The 21,299-nt window shown below is 45.1% G+C and overlaps 1 protein-coding gene across 11 annotated transcripts in view; it reads right to left on the bottom strand.

Moving 5' to 3' along the window:
* Nucleotides 1–17,616: 17,616 nt before the first annotated feature.
* The window catches only part of KDM5C (lysine demethylase 5C), a 32,497-nt gene continuing 28,814 nt past the window's right edge, over nt 17,617–21,299 (bottom strand). For 3 of the 11 annotated variants that reach the window (XM_032619342.1, XM_032619339.1, XM_032619338.1), the window contains 6 exons: nt 20,680–20,859; nt 20,387–20,524; nt 19,601–20,200; nt 19,252–19,321; nt 18,914–19,113; nt 17,617–18,805 (listed from right to left, as the gene is read on the bottom strand). In XM_032619342.1, the coding sequence (XP_032475233.1) occupies nt 18,446–18,805; nt 18,914–19,113; nt 19,252–19,321; nt 19,601–20,200; nt 20,387–20,524; nt 20,680–20,859 (1,548 nt within the window). In that variant the 3' untranslated portion in view covers nt 17,617–18,445. Of the gene's footprint in view, nt 18,806–18,913; nt 19,114–19,242; nt 19,325–19,600; nt 20,201–20,386; nt 20,525–20,679; nt 20,860–21,299 lie in introns of all 11 variants that reach the window. The other 8 variants (XM_032619334.1, XM_032619341.1, XM_032619332.1 and 5 more) reach the window with 5 other exon arrangements.

The raw sequence follows: 21,299 nt of genomic DNA on the forward strand, positions 1-21,299 counted from the left end.
GTACATAGTAAGTGCTGTCATAATGGTGGAAACTTCACGGAAGTAAGTTTCAGCTCAGAAAAACTTTTTTCCATTGTAAAGGCTACAACAGATTGTGAGGTTTTAGTCCTGACTTTCTCCCTAACCCCTTTGGGAGCCAGCATGGCTCCAGTGTTTCTGTTTGTCCATGACTGTTTGGATACTAATTCTGTTTAATGTGGGGCCTACTTCCCTGGTTTTTGTGTAACCCACTAATTTCATCAGAATGCCATCAATACACACAGGTCCCTGTGGCACACCCCTAGAGACACCCCCCCACCGGGCCAACATCAGTTCATTAATCATTATCACACTGGGTTTAAACCAGCCAGCTAGTTATAAGTTCACTTGAGCAAAGTTGACTGAACACCTACTATGTATCAGGCCTCCGGTTCCGCACCGAGGACACAGAGATGAACAAAGTGTGTTCTCAGACACAGAACCATCATTTCAGGGCAGTGTGGTCAATGCAGTAATAGTGATGGGTACGAGAGACTGTGAGAGCCCCTATGGAACACATGACCCAGCTCAGGGGACCGAGGAAGGTTTCTTGGAAGAGATGGTATATGAACTGACTCTAAAAAGATGAGTAAGAATCTTCTAGGTGACTAACAAGGGAGAGGAGGGCAGTCCAGGCAAAGGGTAGAGCATGGGCAAAGGCCCAAAGATGGGAAGCAGCATGGTGTACACCAACCTAACTGCATTCACTGTTCACCTTTCTTTCTGCGAGATCATTCTAGGAGACTCTGGCACATACCAAAATTCTGACATGAGGAGTTTGTGACCTCCCTTGACATGCTAATCTGTTAACTCTTCAGAAAGGTAATGAAAAGTTGGTTGGGCACAACTGTCCACAAACTTTTTCATACCAGCTTCCAGTGTTCCTGGCTTCCTTATCTAGATGATGGTGTCTATGTTACCTGCTTCCTTTGTAACTCCCCTGGGGTTGGGGTCATTCCCACTGTCCTGGAGGTTATGGAGTCTCCCTCAGCTCCTCGTGTGGAGATCTCATTGTGGAGAGGAGTTTTTCTGACTCCTGATACCAGCTGTGGCATAAAGACTATTCATCTTTCAGGGAATGGGCAGGGCCTGTCTGTCTTGTCCTCAGACATTAGGGTTCACCTCCTCTGGGATTCATTCATACCTGTAATAATCTAGGACAAGTTGGTTGTGGAGTCTGGTAAGCCCAGTTTCAAGGTATGGAGCCCTCATGTCTTGGTTGTGTGACCTTAGCCATGTCACCTGTCCTCTCTAAGTGTCAGTTTCCTCATCAGTAAAATGAGTTGAATACCTACCTTGGATAGTTGTTGTGGGTGTTAGAGCATATGTGAGTTACCTGGCACCTGGCTACCATTTATTGAACACCTACTACTATCAATATTAAAGGGACAGTGGCCTGCCTAGTGGTTAAGAACATGAGCTGAAGATCCAGACCAACCTGATTTTGGATTATAGCTCAACTACTTACTAGCATTGGGACCTTGGTCAAGTTTCCTAACCTTTTTTAGCCTTAGAACATTTGTAAAATGAAGTTACTGTACCTACCTCAGAGTTATCATGTGTGTTCTTGTAGCAGGGTATATATGTGAGGTGGGAGCCTTCACAGGCCCCAGACTCCTCCCCAACCTGCCCTCTCAAGAGACTGGCCCCCCCATCCCCAGGGGACCTACCTTTAGCTCCCCCCTCTCTCTAAGGCTAACAAAGAGGACTGAGCTGGCCCCTCAGTGTCATAGGGCTACCTCGTTATGGAAGCTTTCTAATGTTAATTGGCTCTTGCATTTCTGGAGTAAACCCAACATTTTCATCTTATGCTAAATCTTTTTTTATTCATTTGGTTTACTAATAAATTGTTTAGGATTTTTGCACCTTTCGTCATCTACCATGTTTGTCTGATCAAGTTTATTAGTGGGCTCATCCAGTAAATAAATTAGTTGGTCCAGTCATCTAAGTTTTCAAATTAATCGTATCCTCTTATTTTGTCATTTCTGCTGTATCTTTTATATTGTTCATATTATTTATTTGTGCCTTTTCTCTTTTTTTCTTGATTAGTCCCTCCAGAGATTTTTTTAGTGGTTAGTCTAGAAAATTTACCATACATATTCAACCTAAAGTCTAAAGTTAAACATTATCGTAATCCCCCACCCAAACAATACAAGGATTTTATAATTTTCTTTTCTAAGGAAGATATTAACATATACACTAGATGGACATTAACAATATTATTATTTTGTGCAGTGTTTAAATGCTTGTTTACTATTTTATTTGTTCACCTTCCTTCTTAAACCTCAGACCTCCTTTTTGGGGATAATTTTCTTTCTTGAAATATATACTTTAGAAGATCCTTTAGGGCAGATCTCTTTACAGGAAACTGTCTGAATCTATTTATCTGTAAATGCCTTTATTTACTTTATTCTTCTTGAAAGATAGGTTTGCTAGGTACTCAGTTCTGAATTACCTTTTTTTTTCTCTTAACACTTATAAAATATTATGGCGCTGTCTTCTGGTTTCCACTATTACTGTTGAAAAGTCTGCTGTCAGTCTAATTGTCTTTTTTCTTTCAGGTGTTCTTTTTCTCTGGCTGCTTTGAAGATCCTTCTTTGATTGTTGCTTGATTCTAAGGGCTTTTTATCATTGTTGTTCTCTGAATGTCCCTTTGTATAGCTTCCTGATCTTGCTTCATGAATACAATATTTTTTCTTGTCACTCTGAGGACATTAAATAATAGTGTCTTTCAAAAAAGTGTTCTTTTCCTTGCATAGTTTTTGTTCCCAAATATGTGTATTTGGGTGTCAGTGGCAGTGAGAAACACTCACTGGCTACCAGATTTGGCCAAAGGCATCACAGATACCAGAGACATAACCTATTCTGAAGCCCTAGAGAGAGTTTGTATGATATTGAGGGGGGCTCCATTAGTGTTTAAGCGTGGGTCAGTGCCACAGTTGTCACTTGATAGCATGGTAGTGCAGTATACTCTAGAGCCAGACTGCCTGGGTTCAAATCCTAGATCTGCCATTTCATACCTGGGCAAGTCATTTCACCTCTATATTCTTTAGTTTCATCTTCTGTAAAAATGGGGATAATAATAGTACTTACTTCACAGAGTTATTGAGGGTATTTAATGAGTAAATATATCTAACATGTTTAGAATAGTGTCTGGCAGATAGTAAGCACTATATATGCATTTGCTATTATTACCATTATTACTTTTGTGCTGAGGGAATTGAAGGGAGAAGAAGAGCTTCTATGGTGCAATGAGGAAAGCACAGAGTATATCATCTTGCCCTGTGTGTTCTCCTAATATCTTAGAAATAAAAGCCATTAACGAAAAACACAAAGTCGGGAATTTAGAGGAGTTATTTGGGTACTTTAGGCTGTGGGATATCAAGTTCATTAGGTAGTCAGAATGGGTTAGGGTTCTTCAGTGGGAAAACGGGAAGCAGGGTTTAAGGGTAGGCCCCTCTTGAGAGGTGACCCACATTGGCTACTTCCTCATTGGAGCAGAACAATACCAAATGGGCGAGCAGTGACAGTGAGGGTTAATCTAGGGTAAAGGATTTCCTAAGCATTTATGTGTTTTTTTTGTTTTTTTGTTTTGTTTTGTTTTTTTGTTTTTGTGGTACACGGGCCTCTCACTGCTGTGGCCTCTTCCGTTAAGGAGCACAGGCTTAGGATGCTCAGGCCCAGCGGGCATGGCTCACGGGCCCAGCTGCTCCGGGGCACGTGGGATCTTCCCGGTCTAGGGCACGAACCCGTGTCCCCTGCATCGGCAGGCGGACTCTCAACCACTGCGCCACCAGGGAAGCCCCCCTAAGCATTTAATAGTGCTTTTCTCTTTGGAACTAACCTGTCAGGTACTGAGAGGCTTTAAAGGGTGTGATGGCTCTTCAGGCTGGGGACATGACTCTGTTGAGGGGCAAGTCTGCTCCCAGGAGTTGATTCACACTCTCAGAGGTAGGACTGACCACATCAGAAATGCTTTCAGTCTTTGTTCTAAATTCTCCTGGGCCTTCTCTGAGTTTGGGAAAATTCCCAGCCTCAGTAACTATCTCAGACACAATCTATGTGTCAGAGGATATGAACAGGAGGAGTGAGTCATACTGAAAATAAGTGCTTGGTGGGGAGGCATATTTGAGGAAAGAGTCAAAAGTGAAAGTTCAAGAGATGCAAAAATTTTAAACAAGATTTTATCAAATCAAATCCAACAATGTATTTAAAAAGATATCACAACCAAGTGGAGTTTATCTCAGGAATGCAGCATTGGCGTAACATTAGAAAATAAGTCAATGCAGTTCACCATGTTAACAACCTCCCTCCAAACCCCATATGATTATTGCAATAAATGCAGAAAAACATTTGACAAAATCTAATATCCATTCCTGATTTAAAAAGAAAACCTCTTGGTAAACTAGGAATGTAAGGGAACCTCTCGACCTGATATAGGGCATTTACAAAAAACCCACAGCTAACAGTATATTTAGTGGTGAAAGACTGAAAGTTTCACCACCCCCCCACAACATCAGAGACAACACAGGGATGTCTGCTTTCACCACTTCTGTTCAGCATTGTACTGGAGGTTCTTGCCAGTGCAGTCAGACAAGAAAAGAAAATGCAAGACATCAAGAAAAGAAAAGAAAAAGCAAGCCATCCAGATGGGAAAGGAGGAAGTAAAACTATATTTTTTATAGTTATAAAAAACTATATTTTATAGTTATATAAAACTGTATTTTTATAGAAGATGACATGACTGTAGAAAATCCAAGTGAATCTACCAAACAGCAAACTACTAGGACTAATAAGCAATTCCCCAAGTTGCAAGATACAAGATCAATATACACAAAACAATTGTATATGCCAACTGTATATAGCAATGAACAATTGGACATAGAAATTTTTTAAATTCCAGCTATAATAACATCTAAAAATATGAATTAGGAATATATCTGACAGAAAGACTTGTACACCAGTATTGCCGAAAGAAGAACAAAATAAATGGAAAGATACACCTCGTTCATGGGTTAGAAAACTCAGTGTTGTTAAGATGTCCATTCTCCCCAAACCAATCTGTACATTCCTCATAATCCCTTTAAAAGTCTCAGCAGGCTTTTTTGCAGAACTTGACAAGGTAACCTTAAAATTCATATGGAGGGACTTCCCTGGCAGTCCAGTGGTTAAGACTCTGCACTTCCAGTGGAGGGGGCACGGGTTCAGTCCCTGGTTGGGGAACTAAGATCCCACATGCCACGTGGGGTGGCCAAAAAAATTTTTTAATTAAAAATTTTTAAAATTCATATGGAAATACAAAGGCACTACAGAATGTGTTACAGAGTACGGAAGCCTTGGTTAGGGTCCAGCCTTCCCACAGGATCAGTGCTGTCAGTAGAGCCCACACTGGAAAAACAGTAGAGGGGCCTCCACAAACAGGCCTACAAAGGATATGAACAAGCGATTTCCTGAAGTAGAAAACTGAAAAAACTAACGGGCATAAGAAAAGATGCTCGGTCTTCCCTGGTGGCGCAGTGGTTAAGAATCCACCTGCCAACGCAGGGGACACGGATTTGAGCCGTGGTCCGGCAAGATCCCACATGCCGCGGAGCAACTAAGCCCGTGCACCACAACTATTGAACCTGCGTTCTAGAGCCCTCGAGCCACAACTACTGAAGCCCGTGCGCCTAGAGCCGGTGCTCTGCAACAAGAGAAGCCACCGCAGTGAGAAGCCCATGTGCCGCAACGGAGAGCCCCCACTCGCCCCAACTAGAGAAAGCCTGCGTGCAGCAACGAAGACCCAACACAGCCAAACATAAATAAATAAAATAAATAAATTTATTTTTTGAAAAAGAAAATATGCTCAAATGCATTAGTTATCAGAAAAGTACAAAATAAAGTTACAGTGAGATTTCACTTTAGATCTCATAGATGGGCAAAATTTTAGAAAACTCAATCATGCCAAGTCCTATATTGGGAATGTGAGGCATAGGGACCCTCATGCACTTCTAGTGGTAGAAGGGACTTGGGCAGCCATCCCAGAGTTGAATGTGGCAGTACGTAGTCCAATTCAATATCCCCATGTGCCCTCTAAAGAAATTCTCACACAGATCCATAACAGGTCATGTAGGAGAATGTTTGTTATGGTGTGGTTTGCAACAGTGGGGAGTTGGGGGCATTCTGGGTGTCCATCACCAGGGGATGCACAGGGAAATAGTGAGGGATGCGCTCCATAGTTGGCCTTTCAGCAGTTAGATCAGTGAGTTAGATGTACACAGAGCATCACTGGTGATCTTCAACACATAGCACTGGGCGAAAAATAATAAGCCATAAAACAAAACACTATTCACATAAGTTACAAATACATGCACATATACACCAAATATAAAAGAACTTGAACAAAAGGATATAAGTTAAACACATTCAAAGAGATGCCTATGGGCTTCCCTGGTGGCGCAGTGGTTAAGAGTCCGCCTGCCGATGCAGGGGACACGGGTCCGTGCCCCGGTCCGGCAAGATCCCACATGCCGCGGAGCGGATGGGCCCGTGAGCCATGGCCGCTGAGCCTGCGGGTCTGGAGCTCCGCAACGGGAGAGGCCACAACAGTGAGAGGCCTCCGTACCGCAAAAAAAAAAAAGGTATGCCTATGAGGTAGGATTTGGGGTGGAACGGGAGTGTGGATAATAGGGAGTAAACAAAACAAGCAAGGGAGAAAGAAAAAAATAAACAGGAAGCATGTATTCCTTTGTCTTAGGTCACCTACTCTCTATGGCATTCATCCTTTAGCATCTGCTCTTCACTAAGGAGGAAACAGCCCCATCTGTCCTCTGTCAACCTGAGGACAGAATGCCCAGGTGAGCCTGACTCAGAGTATCTGGACTTTGCAAATTTGACCACATGCTGCCGAAGCTCCTGCACCCCCTCCCTCCAAGTACTGCACAGCCTGGATCGGGCATGCACATACATTCCACCCAACAGAAGTTATCTGCTGTCTTCTACTCTTGCGGGGGGAGCAGGTCATGGGGAGATGAGAAGTAGAGAAGTCAGAGGGGCCCACTCCCCATCAAACCATACTGTTACCAGACAACTAATTTTTCTGGTCTGCACAACAGCCCTCTGGTGCCCTGACTGTGGTGAGCCATGTGTGTTTCCCTGGACTCACATGTGACCTCACCCCGATGACCTCCCTAGACTCGGCTCTTAAACTCTTAGGGAAGCTGGAGCCGGACTATGACCGAGAGACTGTTCAGCTTATCCCCTCCTGGGTATCTTCACCTAACAGTAACTTCAGTAACCAGCTGGGTGTGTGTTTGCCACTCCGGTTTTCAAAACAAAATAATATATATTATTTAGGTAAACTATAATGAAAAGCAAAGGAATGAGTAACACAAAAGTCAGGATAATGGTTTCCTCTGGGGCAGGGGAAGGAGGTATGTGAAGGGATACACAGGCGGCTTCTAAAATACTGTAAAGTTCTAGTTCTGAACCTGGTTGGTGGGTATATGGATGTTTTATTATTCTTCCTTAAACTGTACAAGTAAGTTTTAGAAACTTTTCTATATGTTGAATGCAGTTAAAATTTTCAAAGAAACACAGTTTTCAAACCCAATAATATCTACACCTGACAGAACACATAGAATCGAAGAGAATCACAGTGAACACATTAGAATATCTACCTATGGAGGCAGAGGGTTGGAAATGGGAGTAGAGAATGAAGGGAAAATGGAATGCATGGGTAAATAAATAAAAAGACATCCATTCTAGTGGTCAAAGATAATGTGGAGTACAGTTTCCTCTACCTTCTGCACCTGAATATTGAATATGAATATTGAATGAATTGAATATTGAATAAAGCAGCTGGGCCTTATAAATCTGTCCAAAACCAATAGGTGCAAAGTCAAATCACATGAAGATTATTATAATAAAGCGTTGCTACAGAAAATTTCCCAAGGCGGAGGATTTTGAAGGCCCCTCTGAGTGGTCGTCTCCAAAGTTTTATCTGTAGACTCCTACCCAACGTTCCTGGAGGATTCCCATACAGCCCTTGGCACACCAGCCCATTTCACAATAAAACTCAAAAACAAGCAGAGAAAACAGGAGACTAAAGTCATGTCCCTAGAAGAGCAGAAGAAGCAAAAGAAATTTCCTCTATAGTTTTAAAAACAAGAAACAAAAAGCTGGCAGTTGGGAAAATGAGTGCTTGAGTAAACCTCAGCCATCCTCAGCCTGGAAAAGAATCATGGGGGTTACACTGAGTCTACTCACATCACTCCTAGCCACACTGTTTCGTTTTATCCCCCAATCGTAGCATCCCCGTCTCCATTGACTGGCAAATGGGCATTTCCCCCTCAATACTAAGGCCACCTGCTCTACCTAGTCTCCCCATGCTCAGTTTGCCTCGTTAGGTCTGTTGTTTGCTGGGATTGAAATTGAGATAAAGCCAATTATCCCTAATCTTAGGAAATGGCTCCCTATTACTGTGTTATATACAATATACCTTCCTGCCTAACCCCTGTGTGTCTACTAACATATCAGGTAGAAATACTACTTACAAATGAAGCATAGTAATGTGCTGTAGGCCAGTTGGAGTATAATGCCCTCTGTAACAACCTGATCTGATCCACAGTAGCCAACTTTCTGGGTTGGGCTCTTACAGATGTCCCAGTCAAAGCTGACCTTAACAAGGGGGAGCAGCTGATTAGGACATTCCCATTAAAATCAAAATTACACAGCATATGCTACCACCTTCCTGTCCCAAAGAGCCTGTCATCAACGTCCTCCTCAAACATGGCATCTTTTTAAAAAAAATTATAGTTAATTTACAGTGTTTTAATTTCTGCTGTACAGCAAAGTAATTCAGTTATGTGTGTGTGTATGTGTGTGTGTGTATATATATATATATATATATATTCTTTTAATATTGTTTTCCATTATGGTTTATCACAGGATATTGAATATACTTCTCTGTGCTATACAGTAGGACCTTGTTGTTATCCACTCAAACATGGCATCTTAATACCAACTCAGAGTCTATGCAATAGCCCTGTCCTCCTGGTAAGAAAGGCAATTTATTCCTAAGAGCCAACAGGTCTGCCACCACGTTCAGGACCCACACCACATTAATGAATATGTCACCCCTCTCATCTCAGAGTTCTAAACCCACCATCATCTTCTCCATGAATCCAGCTCAGACTCCTCTGAGATTGATCTGAGCATCTCTTTGTTTCTCTGTTTCAGGACACTCCAATTCCCCAAAACTCTGTCTTCACCCACCATCGACAACAAATAACTTGAACTGTCACTTCCCAGGCTGTACCATCCATAGGGAAACTAGACTGTCCTGTTGGTCCTCGATATGCCTCAGTGTCACCTGAGAGCAGTAAGTCTCAACTCATCAGACCCAATGTACCTTTTACTCTCCTGAAATGGGATTCACTACTAATGGAACCCACCTACACAGTTCTCAAAAATCAAGATAATGCACTAATTTCAACGTAAAAGGAATATATCAAATGATTTTTTCTGCATCAATTGAACTAATCTTATGACTTTTATCCTTTAGACCATTTATATATTGACTTTTGATATTGAACCATAACATCCTTATATTCCTGGGGTAAACTCTACCTGGTTATAATCTATACCTTTGAATATACTGTTAATGTCTGTTGGCTAACATTTTATTGGGGATTTTCATTTCATAAATGAAACAGCCCTAGAATTTTCTTTTCTTTGGTTCTCCTTATCTGGTTTTGCAATCTAGGTTGCACTAAGCTCAAAAAATTAAATGGATAGGTTTCACTCTTTTGTTATTATGCATAAGACTGGAAACTTGAAAGTTTGCTACAGCTCACCTATAAAATCAACTAGGGTTTTGAAGGAGGAGAGTTCCTTGACTACCATTTCAGTTTCCTTAATACTTGCTGGGCTATTCAAGACCTTTCTTTTGTGCCTATTTTAGCATGTTATATTTTTCTAAGAATGTATCCTTTTCATCCAGATTTTCAAATTCATTGGCATATCATTCATAATTCGTCTTTTAAAAGAACTGAATTCTGCATTTTGCTTTTGTATTTTTCTCCCCCTTCCCCCTTTTTTTCTTGATCACTCTTGTCAGAGGTCTGTCTCCCTTATGAGTCTTTTCAAAAACCAGTTTTGGTTTGGTCAATTTTCACTATTGTCTGTTGTTCTCTATGTCGTTTATTTCTGCCTTATCATTATCATTTCTTTCTTATTTCTTTGAATTTAGTAATATAAACAGTGTGGCACTGGCACAAAAATAGAAAAGTAGACCAATAGAACAGCATAGATACAGACCTGTGAATATAAAGGAACCTAGTGTATAACAGATCAATGGAGAAAAGACAGTTGCTTCAGTTGATGGTGTTGAAAAAACTGACTCTTGACTTGGAGAAAAATAAAACCAGACCCCTGCCTCACACCATGTAAAAAAATGGACTCTAGATAGAGGACCTAAATGTGAAAGATAAAGAGAAATTGTAGGAGGATATCTTTGTGACCTAGGGGCTTGGAATGACTTATTAGATAAAACTGCAAGACTATAACGCATATGGTAAAGAGTTGATTGATTCGATTACATCAAAATTAAGGATTTGTGCTTGATGAAAGACACTATGGACAAAGGTAAGAGATAACCTACAAATTGGGAGAAGGTATTTGCAATGTCTAAATCAACAAGGGATTTGATATCTAGAGTATCCAAAGGCTTCCTGTGGATCAACAAAAAAGAGACCACCACCACCAGTTGGGCAAAGCATTAGAACAGACAGTTTGCAGAAGAAGAAATTTGAAAAACCAACAGCATATATGATGAGGTATTCAAGATCATTGGAAATCTGAGAAGTTAAAATAACCGTGAGATATAACTTTACATTTATGAGACTGACAAAATTAGAAAGCAGGATAATGCCAAGTGCTGGTGAGGCTCTAAGGACCTATAAACCCACCTGTGTGGCTGGTGGGAGTGTGGACTTGGGCAGCCATTCTGAAGGCTGTCTGGCAGTACCTTGCCAAATGAAATATGCATATACTGTATGACCCAACAGTTCTGCCCCTGAGTATAATAAATCTTAGGGAAATACACACATATATAAGGGGACATATGTGAGGGTGTTCATCACAGCATTAAACCCAAAAAGAAAAGGCAAAAAACTAAGCGTATGTCTCTTCAAATGAGAAGCTTCCAAGGGCAAAAATACAAGCCTTCACTCTTTAAAGTGGATTTTCCCAGCACATGTGTCCAGGAACCCTACAGTGCTGCAAATCAGTTCCACGGGTGGGAGTTATTGATAGCTGTAACTTTAAAAATAATGACAAATGTTTTAAAAATATCTCTAACATTTACAACTGGTTTTTTTAAACCGGTTTTAAAATACTTTGAAACTAAATTTGAACAGTACAGTACTCGTGTGGTTTTCTCTGTGAACTTCTAGATCCCATGATTATTATGCTGCCAGGAAAGACTCCATGCGTAGCTTCCACCATCAGAGAGCGGCTCTATGCAGGCTGCACTATGCAACACTCCTCTGACCTTCTCTGGGAATCGTTCCACTTAATATGATTTTTACTTTGCTCCTGCTCATCAAGATAATTTGTTTTGTGTGCATAAGTGTAATATTTAAATTTTTATTAGATTCAATCTGGGGTTTTAATTTTTTTACATTTTTTTCTAGTAATACAGAAGTTATGGAAGTTATATCTTATCAGAATCATCAGCATCTATTAGTAGGTGCTGCTATAAGGAACATCATTAATTTTGTTTATTTTCTCTGTTGTTATCTCCCATTCTCTCTTTCCCCTCTCTCCCTACCTTCTTTCCTTCCTTTCTTCCTTCCTCCGTCCCTTCTCTTATTCTTTATTTCTCTCTCTCTCTGCTTTCTCTCTGTCACTCTCTCTCCCCAATTTCTCTTTTTCCCCATCTCTTTGTATTACTGGATTTTGATGTTAACAATGAACCAAATGCTGATTTTTGATGGAATTTCATTCTGGGTTATCATTTACTTTTAGAAAAAAATATGAAAACATAATAATGGGATTATTTAATTAAGTCAGAATGGGCTGTTATAGGCCCTTATCACTTCAAAAACGCTGTTATTCAAAATATGTTCATATGTGAGTATAAGTAATATTTATTTTGAATATTTAAAAGTTTTAGAATTTTCATTATGAAGTTAACCAAAAATTAATATTTCATTTACCACATGTGGATTTTTTAAATGTCAGTGAAGTTCATTTTAAGTACTCTTCATGCATCCTAATATTAAATATCATTTTTGAGAACCTAACATATAAATAGATTTAATTTATAAAAATATTTGTTTCCAAATCTGTATTAGGGTTCTCCAGAGAAACAAAACCAATAGAATGTGGGGGGGGGTGCAGAGAGAGAGAGAGAGAGAGAGAGAGAGAGAGAGACAGAGAGAGAGACAGAGGTATTTATTACAGGAATTGGGTCACACAATTATGGAGGCTGACAAGCCCCAAGATCTGTAGGGTGAGTGGGCAAGCAGGAGCCCGAGGAGAATTGATGGTGTAGTTCCCATCCAAAGGCCCAGGAAGAGCCAGTGTTTCATTTCAAATTCAAAGGCAAGAAAAATCTTGATGTCCCAGTTCAAAGGCAGTCAGGCAGAAAGAATTCTCCCTTAATCTGGGGAAAGTCTGGCTTTTTGTTCTATTCAGACCTTCAACAGATTGGATGAGGCCCACACACATTGGGGAGGGCAATCTGCTTTATTCAGTCTACCAATTCAAATGTTAATCTCATCCCAGAGCACCCTCACAGGAACACCCAGGATAATGTTTGGCCAAATAGCTGGCAGTGTGTGGCCCCATCAAGTTGATACATAGAATTAACCATCAAAAGTTCACCCCCTGTCAACTTGACACTCATAGGCATCTCCTTAAATCACACTTAATCTCCAAATGAAGATAATAAAAAGGTTATCCTTCCACCTAACATGATACAACTATCCTGCATACAACCAAAAATGCACTCACCCCTCCCCCAGAAGAGGAGGTAAAGTCCTTGTGTGATGTTTACTCTTCTCTTTGACATCCCATAACTTAAATACTATGATGTAAAGTTAACAATACTTAAATATTATGATATAAAGTGAATACATCTTATTTTACATGATAAGGGGATAAGAAAGGGAAGAAAACAAAGATTATATATATATATCAAAATAAAGAGACACTAGTCATAAAAGTTGTCCTCATTTCTGTAAATGGCCATATTGTCATGGCTGGTATTTATAACCACCTTCTTCCACTACCCATTCCGTATTTCCTTTGCCTTTAGCAAGCACCTCAGCTGGTCGTAGTTCTTTACCCAACGGAGTGGCGCAGTCCTTCATTCCTGAAGGATCTGGACCATTACTAATCCTGCCTGGACTGGGTTGTTGTAGTTTTTCATTTAGTTTAATCACAGGATATATAATACTAAGAGATACCTAGGGCATCTCCTGTGTTGCAGACATGCTCTTTCTTACCTCTGTTATGGAGTAGCAGCCCAGTTTTCCCTTGGTAGTCGAGATGAGTCACCCCAACCAGCAAAGTAACTCCCTTCTTTGCCTATTGATTCAGAGGCATGAGGAGCCCAAAGTGGTGGGGCAGCTGGTCTTAACTCCCAGTTCAGTGGAATCATTGTTGTGTGTCCTTGTGGAAGCATTCCTCCCTTTGGGACTAAGCCCTCTAGGCCAACAGAGCATAAGGTCATGGGAACGGGAAGCAAACATTTTGCTAGTGAGTCACCAGGGATAATTTGAGTGGTGCCACTCCTGTTTCTACCCGATTCCTGGACCCATGAATCCTGACTGTGGGAGAAATAACACCACATACTGCTCTAGCCCTGCAAGGCATTGCCACCTAACTGACCCTGTAACTGACTCTTCTAAAGGCCATTCAACTATTCATCAGGCCAGCGGCTTTGGGATGGTAAGGAACGTGGTAACACCAGTGAATTCCATAAGCATGGGCCCATTGCTGCACTTTTGGTGAGTTCCTTTATCAGAATCAGTGCTGTGTGGAACACCATCATGGTACATAAAAGAAAGCATTCTGTAAGTCCATGGGTAGTGGTTTTAGGAGAAGCATTAAGTGTAAGGAAGGCAAACCCTTATCCAGAGTGTCTATTCCAGTAAAGACAAAATGCTTCCCCTTCCGTGATGGGAGTGGTCCAGTGTAACCAACCTGCCACCAGGCTGATCACCCCGGGGAATGGTGCTGTAGAGGGGGCTCAGCGTTGGTCTCTGCTGCTGGCAAATGGGTTATTCGGTGGTGGCCGTAGCCAGGTCAGCTTTAATGAATGGAAGTTCATGTTGCGGAGCCCCTGCACAACCCCCATTGCTGCCACCATGGCCACTTTGTTCATGAGCCCATTGGGCGATGAGACAGGGGTAGCTGGGGAAAGAGGCTGACCGGTGTCCACAGAATGGGTCATCCTATCCACTTGATTATTAAAATCCTCCTCTGTTAAGGTCACGCTTTAGGGAGCATTCACATGGGATACAAATATCTTCATGGTTTTTGCCCATTCAGAGAGGTCTATCCACATACCTCTTCCCAAAATTTCCTTGTCACCTATTTTCCAATCATGTTCTTTCTAAGTGCCTGACCATGCAGCCAAACCATTGGCCACAGCCCATGAATCGATATGTAACCACATGTGTGGCCATTTCTTCTTCCAAGCAAAGTGAACAACCAGGAGTACTGCCCAAAGTTCTGCCCACTGGGAGGAATCTCCTTCACCACTGTCCTTCAGGAATGTCCCAGAGAGGGGCTGTAGTGCTGTAACTGTCGTCTTTAGGGTGGTGTCTGCATGTTGTGCAGAACCATCTATAAACCAGGCCCGAGACTTTTCTTCCTCTGTCAACTGATCGTAGGGAACTCCCCATGAGGCCATAGGTGCAGGAGAGAAGGCAGTGTAGGGGGAGAGAAGGCAGTGTAGGAGTGGGGGCCGTGGACATTTGGGCCACTTCTTCATGTAACTTACTTGTGCCTTCAGGACCTGCCCGGACCCGATCATATATTGTATATACTAATTCCATTTGATGATGGAGTGTTGCTGTGCACATCCAACTTTATGACTGGTGGGTCACATATGCCTAGTTCATGATGGGAAGCTCAGGTCACATGGTAACTTGGTGGCCCATGGTCAAGTGTTCATTCTCTACTAAGGCCCAGTAGCAGGCCAAGAGCTGTTTCTCAAACAGAGAGTAGTTATCTGTGGATGATGGTAGGATCTGGCTCCAAAATCCTAAAGGCCTGGGCTGCAATTCACTTATAGGAGCCTGCCAAAGGCTCCAAACAGCATCCCTGTCACTGACACTTCAAGCACAATTGGACCTGCTGGATGACATGGCCCAGGTGACAGAGCAGCTTGCACAGAAGCCTAGCTCTGTTGCAGAGCCTTCTCTTGTTCTGGGCCCCACTCAAAACTAGAAGATTTTTGGGTCACTTGGTAAATGGGCCAGAGTAACACACCCAAGTGACTATGTTGCATCCCAAATCCAAAGCGGCCCACTAGGCACTGTGGCTCATTTTTAGTTGTAGGACCTCCGGCTACAACAATTTACTCTTCACCTTAGAAGGGTTATCTCAACATGCCCCCTGCCACTGGACCCCTAGAAATTTCACTGACATAGAAGGCTGCTAAATTTTGTCAGATTTATATCCTACCTTCTGATGTGTAAATGCCTTACCAGTAAGTCTACAGTAGTTGCTACTTCTTGCTCACTAGATCCAGTCAGCATAATGTCATCAGTGTGATGGACCAGTGTGATATCACATGGAAAGGAAAGGTGATAAAGCTACGTGCGAACTAAATTATGACATAGGGCTGGAGAGTTGTTATACAACTGTAGGACAGTGAAGGTGTATTTCTGGCTTTGATGGCTGAAAGCAAAGTGCCTCTGGTGGGCCTTATGGACAGGGATGGAGAAGCAGCATTTGCTAGGTGAATAACTGCATACCAGGTACCAAGGGATGTGTTAATTTGCTCAGTGAAACCACATCTGGTACAGCAGCTGCAGTCGGAGTCACCACCTGGTTAAGCTTGCAATAATCCACTGTCAATTCTCCAAGATCCATCTGTCTTCCACACAGGCCAAATAGAGTTGAATAGGGATATGATGGGAATCACCACCCCTGCATCTTTCAAGTCCTTGAAGGTGAAACTAATCTCTGCAATCCCTCAGGAATGCAGTACTGCATTTAGTTTACTATTTTCCTAGGTAGAGGCAGTTCTAATGGCTTCCATTTGCAATTTCCCACCATAATAGCCCTCACTCCACAGGTCAGGGAAACAATGTAGGGATTCTGCCAGCTGCTGAGTAGATCTACTCCAAGTATGCATTCTGTGACTGGGGAAAGAATCATAAGATGGGTTTGGGAACCCACGAGGCCCACTGTGAGACAAAGCTGAGCTAAAACTCCATTGATCCCCTGACCTCCATAAGCTCCTACTCTGACTGGCGGACCAGAGTGGTCTCCTGGAAAGTGTCAGTTCAGAGCCAGTGTCCAGTAGTCCCCCAAAGATCTGATTATTTCCTTTTACTCAATGCACGGTTACCCTGGTAAAAGGCTGTAGGTCCCTTTGGGGAAGGCTGAGAGAAAGATTAACAGTATGAACTTTTGGCAGTGTTCCTCAAGGAGACCTGGGCTCACCATTCCAACTTTCAGGATCCTATTCGTTCCCCATCCATGCTCTCTCACTTTAACAGGGGACACACCCTGTAAGGCCAGGAATTCAACTTGTGTTGAAATTCAGCCAGTTGCAGGATGAGATTCTGGGTTTGATTTTCAGCAATCTCAGCCCTGCAACTACAGGAGATAAGGGTCTCCAGGGCGCACCCAGAAGCTTTCAGGTCATTTATGTGGCTCTTGTGCTGGGAATTCAAATCCTTGAGCTGGTCTTTACTTTCCCCACTTTGTAGAGCAACATTAGGAGCAACCAGCCAAGCTCATTATAGTCATTAATTTAAGAAACATGTTCAAAAATAGTCACCCAGATCCTTGCTTCTTATGAGTGGTTGATTATGAGTATCCACTGGTAATATTTTGTGTATCTCTATAAGCAGTTCATGCGATGGAATATCCGTGCTCTCTTTACTACTGGGATAGTCATTAGTGTCTCTAAAATCTAATCAGATTAGAAAACCAATTCCAGAAACCCCAGAACCAATTCAGAAATTCATCCTTAAAATTCTGTTCCTCTAGGGGCTTCCCTGGTGGCGCAGTGGTTGAGAGTCCGCCTGCCGATGCAGGGGACACGGGTTTGTGCCTTGGTCCGGGAAGATCCCACATGCCGTGGAGCGGCTGGGCCCGTGAGCCATGGCTGCTGAGCCTGCACGTCTGGAGCCTGTGCTCCACAACAGCACAACGGGAGAGGCCACAACAGTGAGAGGCCCGCATACCGCAAAAAAAAAAAAAAAAAAAAAAAAAAAAAAAAGGAGGAAAGGAGAAAGGATAAAGTACTCAGTATATGGCCTTAGGAACACTGGTTATCCACTTGGTTTTTCCTCTTGGCCCACAAAGCCTAAAATAGTATCTGACACTGTTCTCCCCCACCACAGAGAAATGCACTTCAGAAACATGTTTCCAAAAAATGTTGCTAAGGGTTTTATTTCTAACAAGAGGAAAATAATAAAATAAAATTAAAATAGGCTTCAGTTGGAACCAAGTTTCTTGTTTTGCTTTTTTTTTCTTTTGAACAAATTAATTACACACCAACAATCTTCTTTTATTACAACATGAACCCAGGAGGAGGAAAGGAGACAGGGCAGGACATGGAGGGAAGATCAAGGTGGTAGTGAGGACAAGCACCAAAAGCTTTCTTCAGATCACAGGGAGCCCTGCTCAGCTCCCCAGCCAAATTCATTTAAAATAAAAAACTGTGAGCACAGCTATGTGAAGTTTCCTCCTCCTGGGTGGAACAGTCAGGGGAAGGGAGGAGAAGGAGGCAAAGGGAGGAGGGAGGCAGGAGAAGGGGGGAAGGAGGAGAAAGAGTGAGAGGGAGAGGTGAGGTTAGTGTAGCATGGCCTGGCGAGGGCCACAACTGGGGAGAGAAGGGAGAGGAGATTCCCCCAGTTTGCATATGCACTGGCCGTGTCTCTGGAATGGTGCCGGCCCAGCCCCAGCCACCCCCCTGCCCACCTGCCCATCTGTCTATCTGCCTCAGGTGTCTGGGAATGCTGGTTAGAGGCTACCAGGGAGGGGGACTCCAGGGGCCGGCCCCCAGGAGCTGAGGTCTGAACAATACCTTGGAGTCAGAATATAAAAGTCAAGGGACTCGGGGATGGGCTGGGGTGGGGGGGTGGCCATCCCCCCTACTCGCCCACCTCCCAAGAAGCAGGCCTGATGGTCAGAAAGAGGATCCTTGAGGCCAAGGGGTCTCTGTTGGGGTCTGTGCTAGGCTCAGCCACTGTCACAATTGTTGCTGAGGCGGCTGCTGCGGGCAGGGCACGTGCAGCCGGGGAGTCAAAGTGGAGAAAGGGGCCGAGGAGCCTGAACTGGCCCCTAGTGCCGGCTCCAAGCCATTCTGGTTCTCCTGGGTGCCGGGGCTGTCAGTGGTGGGCAGGAGTGGGCCCTCACCCCCAGTCTCCTCCTCCAGCTCCTCCTCCTCCTGGGCCTCCTCGGCCTCTGGCCCTGAGCTCCGTACCCTCTTTGGCTCTAGCTCCTCTCGGGCTGGGTCATCGCCCTCCCCACCCCGATCCACCTTCCGCCGCCGCCGCCTCTCCAGCGCCCGGCCCCGTGCTCGGCTCCCATGGCGCTCTGCCTTCTCCAGCTGTGATCACCAACGGGCAAAGAGAAGTGCGGGACAGTGGTCAGGCCTGGGCTCCCTGCCTGCTTGGCCTGACCTCCCATCCCTGCCCATGATCCCTCCTCTCCTCACCTCCAGAAGTGTGCGGATCCGCTCCAGGTTTGGAGGCTGCCCAGCCTGCAGCAGCTGCCAGATGCTGTGGTTCTCATCCAGGGTCACCTCAAGCAGATCCCCCTCCAACATGAGCTCCTCCAGGGGGGCCCGGGTTGCCTCAGGCAGCTCCAACACAGGGCCAGTCAACTGTGGCAACAGCGAGGACAGCAGCTCCAGGTCTGAGGGGTTGCGGGGACAAGCTGGGTTAGAGGCTGCTCCCGGTCGTACCCCCCACCCCGACAGAGCCAAGGACCACGTGGGTCACTCTGGTGAAATCCAGTAAACAGCCTACCCACACCTAAACCTACCTCTCTTACCTGAGCCCTCCCCCGGGGCTACCTTCTCGGGACTGGTCATGCTGTCTCCATTCTCCAGCAACCCCTGCACCTGCCGAAGAGAGCAAGGACAGGTAGCGGTAACTGAAGAACCAGGCCCGATTGTTCCCCCACAACCTCAGACTTGGGACCCTCCACCTCCGGGAGGAGGGCAGACACAGGCTGCTGGCATGGAGCATTGCAGGGATCTGGAGAGGAGGCAGAACGGGGCAGGGAGGCCAGGCCAAAGGAGACCAAAAGTCATAGAGCAGGGACAGGGCTGGAGCCTAAGTAAGGGTGAGGGCTAGGAGACAGGAATTTGAGGGCGAAAGAGCTGGGCTGTGCAGCTCACCTTAGGCATATCCTTGCCACTGCCTTCTCTGAGAGGGTCAGAGGCAGGGGCTGAAGGGTAGGTAGGGGGCTCCTCGGGCCTGGGTTCAGCCTGCAGCCGCTGGCGAAGCTCGGCCAGCCGTCCCAACACAGCAGTCACATCCTCAGAGGCCAGAGCCTGCCTGGCACGGCCTTGCCAGCTGATGGCCCTCTCTGTGAGGCACTGCAGGGCTTCACCCTCAGGCAGCCGCACAGGCAGTCTCTGCAGCGCTACCAGCAGTGCCAGGATGGTCTCCAGGCGTGGGCGCCGTGAGCGCATGCACAGTGGACACAAGAATTTGGTGTCCCACTCCCACCAGGCCAGCAGTGGGGATGAGGTGGGACTGGGCCTTGGGGAACTGAGGAGGCGGGGTACCGACACACATCGCCCATGGAACCAGTCCTGACACAGGTCACACTGCAGAGCTCCCACCCCAGCTGGCACCTGCCCACACACACAGATGGAGGTTGCAGAGGAAGCTGTGGTCGATGATGCCAGTGGACTGGGCTTGGCGGAGTTGGTGCGACGCAGCTGCAGAATTCCCTCCTTCTCCTTCTGTTCCCCCTCCTTGAAGGCCACGATCTGCCGTGCCCAGGACAGGGGAGGAGAGGTCAGCACCCCAACCCTCCTTCTCTGGCACCATGAATACCCCACTCCCAGACCAGGAGAACTGAGGCCCAGGGAGCAAGCAGTCTGCTGCTCATGGCCACCTGGCTCAGACACTACTGTCACCAGGCTCTTCTCCCCATCTGGGCCCAAGCTCCTTACCACAGAGCCTGGGTCCCTGAGGTCCTGCGCAGACAGCCCCAGCAACTCTGTGTCAGATTTGTACAACCCCAGCTCCTTCTCCATCCACCGGCTGCGCTTGGTGCTGTCTGAGCCGGCGTCTGCACATGGGCAGAGCACCTGAGGCAAGCAGACAAAGGAGGAATGTCCAGGCTTCCCCTCACTCCCACCCCCTCCCTCCCCTGCCCAGCACCCCCAAAGCCCCACTCATATGAGCTGTCTCAACAGCTGGGCCAGAGGCAGGAGAGGCTGTGGGTCAGGGTCCTAGGCCTCACCTCCAGCAGAGTGTAGCAAGAATTCTTCTTGAGAAAGGTCTTGGAGGCCTTCTCCCTCCAGGAGTGTGCCGTCAGTACCTGCAGCTCTAGCTGTCTCAGCTCCTCCAACCCCACAGGTAGGTCCCGGCCAACAGCCACCAGGCCCTCCAAGTCATCCAGGCAGGGGTAGTGATCACCATTCTGGGACAGGGGCAAGAGAAAGCTCAGTTCAACTTGCCAACATCTATGATGCTACTCTGTGCCTGGCCCTGAGCTGGGAAGACAGACTGGAATCAGTCTTGAGGCAGAAAAAACAGGGATCATCCTAAGGAAGGTACACCCACCTGGCTCTCTCTTACAACTCCTACATCCATTGGCTCAGCCTCTGGATATCCAGTCAGTCCCCAGGACCACCAGACTAGTTATTTTGTTGTGGTTTGCCTCTTCTATCCTCCCTGCCCCCCACCATTCTCATCCTAACCAGCATCCTATCTTCCCTCAGGCCAGCCTTGCAACCCTTCTTCACAATGCTCACCAAGCACATTTTGCCTCCTCACGATGTGCTGTGACCCCTTCCTCTCTCTAGCCAACCCAACTCAACCCAGCACAAGGCAATGTATGCCATCTCTCCCAGCTGGACT

The sequence above is a fragment of the Phocoena sinus genome, chromosome X (assembly GCF_008692025.1).
Source record: "Phocoena sinus isolate mPhoSin1 chromosome X, mPhoSin1.pri, whole genome shotgun sequence".
NCBI classification, from domain to species: Eukaryota; Metazoa; Chordata; class Mammalia; order Artiodactyla; family Phocoenidae; genus Phocoena; species Phocoena sinus.